Below are 8,270 nucleotides of genomic sequence, written 5' to 3' on the forward strand. Positions count from 1 at the left end.
AGGATTTGGATAGAACATGTCAAATGTGACTTGTAGCAAAAAACCTCACTCAATTTGACCAAATGGTTCAAGAGTTATGCCTCCTTGAAGTTCAACTTTTCTTGAAAATGATTTGATCATAACTTGCCATCCATAAATGAGAAATGAGTGTTCTTGGACTTTTTGGAAAGGTGAGAGCAAGATCTTCAACTTTCATGTTGGACAAAATTTCATTTGAAGCTTGTATGATAATGTAAATTTGAGGAGAAGAACTTTCCATTTTTGGCAGTTTGAAATTACAGGTCACTTACTACTTTGGGAAACTTTTCATCTGACCTCAAATTCTTCAATCTTTATCTTTGAAATGTCAAATGAGACTTGTATGGTCATGAATGAAGCCTTTCAAACCATCTCCCACCTTCAAATCCATGAATTCAGGCACAGTTGACCACAGTTGACTTTCTAGGGTTTCAGATGAAATCCAGCTTGACTGATGACTTCTGAACATCCAATCTTTGGCCAAATCACTTCAAAATGATCCCTAGGTCATATGAACTTGTTGAACCAACCATAGGGTTTTGCTTCCTTGAGAAATGCACATGCTTGCTTGCTTGACTGATTCTCCTGATCAGCCTGACCTAATCTTGTCTGAAGACTTGCACTTGGGCAAAGGACAATGCAATGCTATGTAGTGGACTATGTTATGTTAATGACCTAATATGAAAATGAATGTACAAATGGGAGGTGCAAATTTGAGGTGCTACAGCCATGATAGAAGAACTTGAGGCTATAGAAAGGAACAAGACTTGGGCATTGAGTGAGCTTCCAAAGAACAAGAAATCCATCAGTGTCAAATGGATTTAGAAAGTGAAACTAAAGCCAGATGGATCAATTGACAAACAAAAGCAAGATTAGAAGCTAGAATATTTCTACAGAAATCTAGATTAGATTACTTTGAAGTGTTTGCTCATGTATCTAGACATGAAACAATCAAACGGGTGATTGCTATAAATGTTAACAGGAATTGTCCTCTAATGCATTTAGATGTAAAATGTGTATTTTTGAACAATCTTTTATAAGAGGAAGTTTATGTATCACAACCTCTTGGATTTGTGAAAAAGAATTAGGAAGTGATGGTGTACAAGTTTCATAAAACCTTATATGGACTGAAACAAACTCCTATAACTTGGAATCTAAACATTAATTCATTTTTCAAGCTCCAAGGATTCATAAAGTGTGAGATGGAGTATGACTTTTATGTTCAACATACTTTTGAAGGCAATATGACTATGGCTTGTCTATATGTTGATGACATATTGCTAATGTGAAGTTGTTCAAATAAGATAATGAAGTTCAAGAAGGTGTTGATGAATGAGTTTGAGATGACTGATTTGGAAAATATGGTATATTTTCTAGGGATGAAGATTATGTACACTGAGAATGGCATCATTTTACATCAGCTGAAGTATGAACTTAAACTTGTGAAGAGATTTGAGCTGATGAATTGCAAGTATGAAATCACACATGCTGAAACAAATCACAAGTTGGATTCTGATGTTGAGGGTGATGATGTAAATGCTACAACTTCTAAACAATTGGTAGGATTATTGAGATATCTTTGTAATACCAGACCTGATACTTTCTATGTAGTTGGAATGGTGAGTATCTTTATGAACAAACCAAATTGGGCACTTTACCAAGTTGTTGTCAGGATACTGAGGTATATTAAGGGCACTCTGAAGTATGGAGTTTGTTCCCTTGTGATGTTGAAACTGAGTCAGAGCTGATGTGCTATTCAGACTCTGATTGGTGTGGACACATAGTTGACAAAAGAAACACTTCTGGATATCTGTTCAAATATTTGGGAGGTCCTATTTCTTGGTGTTCCAAGAAGCAACCAGTTGTTGCTTTATCAACCTGTGATGCTGAGTACATTGCATGTGCTTTGTCTGCTTGTCAAGTTGTATGGATTATAAACTTGCTGCAGGATCTGAAAATCAAGGTGAGTAAGCATATGAAGTTGATGATTGACAACAAATCAACTATAAGCCTTGCCAAGAATCCAATGCTGGATGGAAGAAGCAAACACATTGATATGAAGTTTCATTTTTTGAGGAATCAGGTTCAAAATAGGGTGTTTAAAGTTATGCACTGTAGCACTCATAAGCAGCTGACAGATGTTCTGATAAAAACTATAGAGACTGAACACTTTATCCATTTGATGGATGAAATTGGTGTTGTTGACTATAGTTCTGAATATGGATTAAGGGGTGGTATTGGAGTGTAATCCAATAGTCAATTAACGGTTCATTTAAGTGTCATTTAAGCTGAATATGAGATGCATTTAGTTTTACAACTGTTTTAGTGTGTGTATAAATATTGAAATTATTTTCAGTTAGAAAGTAGTTGTAACATAATTTTTATTTCAGTAAAAGTTAGTAACAATTTTCTCTCTTCTCTTTCTTCCATATTCATCATGTTCATCTTCTTCCTCTTGTGTACCAACAATCAAATCCTAGTTCCTGAACAAAATAATAACTATAATTAAAAATAATTTTATAATTTTTTTATATATAAAATCAATTACATTTTTATTTATATAAAATAATTAATCAATCAAAACTTTATATATATTAAAATGGGTAATAATAACTAAGTACTCTCTCTGATCATTATTATAAATAAATAAGTGATATTTGGTATAAAATAAAGAGAAAGAAGATAAACTTTTAGAGAGAAAGAGGAGGATTTTTCATTTTCTTATTTCATTTGTGTAATCATATACAATGAGATTTGTCATATTTATAGGACATCATATAAACAATATAATAAATACACATTGTTATAAATAAGGAATGAAGTTATTTGGGAGATAAATAATTCATTATTCATAACACTCCCCATTGGATGTTTGTTTTGGATATGCATTATTAAATCTTAGTAGAAAAAAGCTAGTGGGAAAATATCTTTTAATTTAAATTCATTTCTCCCCCTCATATGAACGATTATTTATTCAACGTTGAAGATCAACCTTTTGTACTAGTTGGTTAAAAGTTCTACTTGAGAGTGTATTTGTGAAAAGGTATGCCAAATTATTAGATGAACGGATTTGTTGGATGTTTATATCACCAATCTTTTGTAAGATCATGAGTGAAAAAGAACTTTGGAAAAATCTGTTTTGTTCGGTCTCCTTTAATGTAACCATCTTTCAAATGAGAAATGCATGTTGTATTATATTCATATATGGTTCTCAAAATACAAACCACAAGTATTTTGTATGTGTTGAATTAAGGATCTCAACCAAACGCATTCTCGACTTGCCTCATGCAATGCTAAAATTTATGCATGATTAGATGAAGTTGCTGCTATGGTTTGTTTCATAGATCTCCATGAAATAGTTGTACCACCACAAGTAAACAAATAAATTATTTGTGATATACCATTATGAGGATCTGACAAGTAACCTACATCTACATATCCGGTTAATTCGAATCTGTATACTTTGGTATAAATCAAACCCATGTCTATTGTACCTCTAAGGTAACGACATATATGTTTGACTTTGTTCCAATGTCTTCGTGTAAGTGAAGGATTATATCTTGCTAATAGATTGACAATAAATGATATATCAAGACGTGTATAATTAACAAGGTACATTAGTGCTCCAATTGTACTGAGATATGGTACTTCAGAACCAATCAATTCTTCATCCTTTTCTCGAGGTCTGAAAGGATCTTTCTCCATATCTAATGATCTAACAACCATTGGAGTAAACAATGGGTGAGATTTGTCCATATAGAAGTGTTTTAACACTTTTTCTATATAGCCTTCTTGATGTACAAAAATTCATTTGTCCAAATGCTCAATTTTTAAACCTAGACATAATTTTGTCTTTCGTAAGTCATTCATCTCAAACTCTTTCTTTAAACAATTCATATCTTTTGGAAGCTCTTCAGGAGTTCCAATAATATTTATGTCAACCACATAGACAGTTATTATTGCAAATTCTTTTCCTGATCTTTTTATAAAAGTACTAGAACAAATGGAGTTATTTGTATATCCCTCTCTAAGCAAATATTCACTGAGACGATTATACCATATTTGTCCAGAATGTTCCAGCCCATAGAGACTTGTTCAAATTTTTGGAGTAACTTTCTCGAGATCCAGAATTATGTGCATATGGTATACTGAACCCTTCATGAAGTTTCATGTAAATTTCACTATTAAGTGAAACATACAGATAAACTGTTATAATACTTATTAAATATCGAAAAATGCTTGCATTCATTACAAATGAATATGTCTAATAACATTAATTCCAAGTCTTTCCTTAAGCGATAAGTCAAGCTTTGTATCTCACCGTGTCATTATTTTCATTTCGTTTTCACATGAAAACCCATTTGTATCCAACTGGCTTCACACATTAAGGTGTTCGGACTACAAGTTCAAAAAATTGTCTTTTGTAGAGTGAGTTTAATTATGCTTCAATTGCATCTTTCCATTTTGGCCAATCCTCACTTTGTCTACAATTTTTAATAGATGTTGGTTCATGATCCTCTTTATCATTTATCTCATTTAGCGCTATATTGTATTCAAAAATATCACCAATATCGACTTTGTGTGGGTTCCATTGTATTCTATTTTGGACCTAATTTATCGAGATCTCTTTATTTTCATGAGTTTCAAGGTACCTGATCAATCTCTTCTAGAGATGAAATGTTTATTATGTCTGAAGATTCTTTTAGATTTTTTATACCCTCACTTGGGTCATCTTTATTCTTAGCTCCCTTTGTTGTTCGAGGATTTTTATCTTTGGAACCGATTAGTCTGTCACGCTTCAAACGTAGTTGAGACTCATTGGATTCTCCAACAAGAATATCCATTTTTATTAGAGCATTTATACATGGTATATATGATTTAGTCACACCTTTTGGATCAGTGAATGCATTTGGTAATTTATTTGCTAAGATCTATAGGTGAATTATCTTTTGAACTTCTAATTCACATTGTTTTGTTCGAGGATTAAGATGAGATAATGATAATTCATTTCAACTGATCTTTTTTTCCAACTTCTTATTCTCTCCCCCAAATGCTGGAAAATTTGATTCATCAAAATGACCATCAGCAAAACGAGTTGTGCATAAATCTCTTGTTGTTAATTCAAGGAACTTTACAATAAATGGAGAGTCATATCCAACATATATTTTCATCCTCATTTGAGGACTTATCTTAGTGAGTTGTGGTAAAGAAATTGGAACATACACCGCACATTCAGAAATTCTTAGATGGGAAATTTAGGTTCTTTACCAAAAATTAATTGTAAAGGGGAAGAGGTGTGGTAACTCGTTGGCCTGATGCGAGTTAATGATGCAACATGCAAAATTGCATGTCCCCAAGCAGAAACTAGGAGTTTGCATCTCATAATAAGTGATCTTGCAATTAATTTTATACGTTTAATAAATGATTATGCAAGTCCATTTTGTGTATGAACATGTGCTATTGGATGTTCAATATCAATTCCAATAGACATACAATATTCATTAAATTTTTGAGATGAAAATTCTGCAGCATTATTAAGACGCAGTTTCTTGATAGGATAATCAGGAAAATGAGCTCTTATTCGAATTAGTTGAGCTAGAAATCTCGCAAAAGCCCGATTCCGAATTGACAACAAACAAACATGTGACCATCTAGTTTGTGCATAAACTAAAACCATAAAATATCTAAATGGTCCACGTGATGGGTGTATTGGCCCATGAATATCGTCATGTATACCCTCTAAAAAACTGATAGATTCATTTTCAGTTTTTGTTGGTGATGGTCGAATTGTTAACTTTCCTTGCGAGCAAGAGCTGCATGAGAACTTGTTTGATTGAATAGTTTCCCGACTCATTAATTGATGACCACGTGAATTTTTAATTTTTTTCGCATCATTATAAAACCGTGATGGCCCAACCGATTATGCCAAATTAGAAATTTATCATTATTTATAAACTTTCGGTTTACAGTTGTATGTGCTTCAATTGTACTAATATAAGTGTAGTACAAGCTAGAGGATAAAGTTGTTAGCTTTTCCATTACACATCTGGTGTCCGAATTGTGTTTTGTAATACAAAGATATTCAATAGCTTCATCATCTCTTCTTGTTTCAATATGATGTTCATTTAGGCGAATATCTTTGAAACTTAATAAATTTCTATGAGACTTATGAGAATATAATGCATTATCAATGTGCAATATTGTTCCTCCACATAACAACTCATTTGCTTTTCCGGTGTCTTCATTTATTTTTGAGATATCATATATAATACTGACATCAAACTTTCAATTCACTAAATTAGAGAAATATCTTTTATTCTTGAGATTACTATCATTTACAAAATATATTTTTTTAATTTTTTAATTAATATTCAACTTATCATGTTAATCTATATATATATATATATATATATATATATATATATATATATATATATATATATATATATATATATATATATATATATATATATATATATATATATATAGATTAACATGGTAAGTTGAATATTAATTAAAAAATTAAAAAAATATATTTTTTCTAAATATATGTGTATTCAATGCACTAAAAATAAAAATAATAATTTTTTTTAAAGAATATTGTATGTATTTAATAAACTAAATATAATCTATTTCTTTATTTATAATTCTTAATCATAACCCCGTGTATATATATATATATATATATATATATATATATATATATATATATATATATATATATATATATATATATATATATATATATATATATATATATATATATATATATATATATATATATATATATATATATATATAAAACTGTCTCACACCTTGGAAATCACGTATACAAGGAAATTACTATCAAAACAGTTATTATGATTTAGCATTTATTAATAACAATATAATATTATTATATGATTCACTAAGTATATACAATATGATTCAAATTTTTGCTGAAATTTAATAATCAATAAATATATTTAACTGTTTAGTCGAAACTATTTAATAGGAATAAAAAAAATTGAAAATCCATTATGTTATTGGCTAATATACTCATTAAATAAAAAATCATTAAACAAAAAACATACACTTGGCTTACAAAATCAACACTCCGAAGTACCTGTTCAAAGAATTACTTTAGTGGTGCATAAAAAATAATAAGGAAAAATCAAATAGTTAAAAAAATGATATTTGAATTTTCCTTTTAGTTTGAAAAAAAATTCATTATAGTACCAAATAGCAAATAAAATGTTTGTTTTGAATTTCGGACCGTTCATCGACCCAGTTAAACAATTGGGTCGTTTAAGTTATTGATCTGACCAATAGATCCTTATTGAACCGTATGATTTCTAATTTGATATATATAAAAATTACAAAAATATATTAAAAAAATTAAATTTTTGGTATAAATTTCATAACTATAAAATTTACAAATTTTTTTTATAAATTTATTCATACAAATAAGTGGAATAACAATCTTAAATAAAATTCTAATTTCTAAACATAACAATTTGTTGATACTTATAAATTAACAAAATTTGAATAAATAATTGTATGATATAATAATATTATAAACTAATAAACTAATAAACTAATAAACTAATATATAACATAAAAAAATATTATACTTATATAAATAATTAAAAATAAAAGATAGAATAAAATATAAAATAATTTGAAATTTTCATTTCATTTTTTTTTGCTACTATGAGTTTTTTTCTTCAAATAATTAGATCGATACTGAAAATAATGTGAAAATATAATTTCATTTTTTTATAATATGATTTTTTTCTAAATCTTTTGTTAATTTATAGTATGATTATATCGTAAATTATTTTTTTTTTCTTTTTAAATTTATTATATTATTGCATGATTAATAATAAATAAGTTAAATGAGAATGAATTAGAGAGAAATGTTGTAATTATAGAATATATAATTCTCTTTTTTGACTAAATTAAAAATCAAAGAAATTTAGGGTGGAATTGATAAAACTACAATCCTAATAGTTTTGAAAGGTTACAATTTTGATTCTTAAAATTTGATAAAACTATGTTTTTTTTGCAGTTTTAAGATTATTTATTTATTATAAATAATTAATATAATTATAAATATTAATAGAATCAAATTTTAAAATAGGGGCACCAAAACTTAAAAAAATAAAAATAAGGGCTAAAATTATAATTAAATTAAAAAAAATAAACATAAAAAGATCAATTCGTCGCATAAAAAACTCATATCACACATGTTTTTACTGGGTTAATTGCAA

At 28.5% G+C, this 8,270-nt stretch overlaps 1 protein-coding gene across 1 annotated transcript; it reads left to right on the forward strand.

Annotated features, from left to right (window-relative positions):
- Window positions 1-1,325: 1,325 nt before the first annotated feature.
- Window positions 1,326-1,766, forward strand: LOC127082313 (uncharacterized mitochondrial protein AtMg00810-like). The gene has a single exon (XM_051022550.1). The coding sequence runs from the start codon at window positions 1,326-1,328 to the stop codon at window positions 1,764-1,766; it is 441 nt and encodes a 146-aa protein (XP_050878507.1).
- The last annotated feature ends 6,504 nt before the right edge of the window (window positions 1,767-8,270 follow it).

Source organism: Lathyrus oleraceus, chromosome 5 (genome assembly GCF_024323335.1).
Source record: "Lathyrus oleraceus cultivar Zhongwan6 chromosome 5, CAAS_Psat_ZW6_1.0, whole genome shotgun sequence".
Taxonomy (NCBI): domain Eukaryota; kingdom Viridiplantae; phylum Streptophyta; class Magnoliopsida; order Fabales; family Fabaceae; genus Lathyrus; species Lathyrus oleraceus.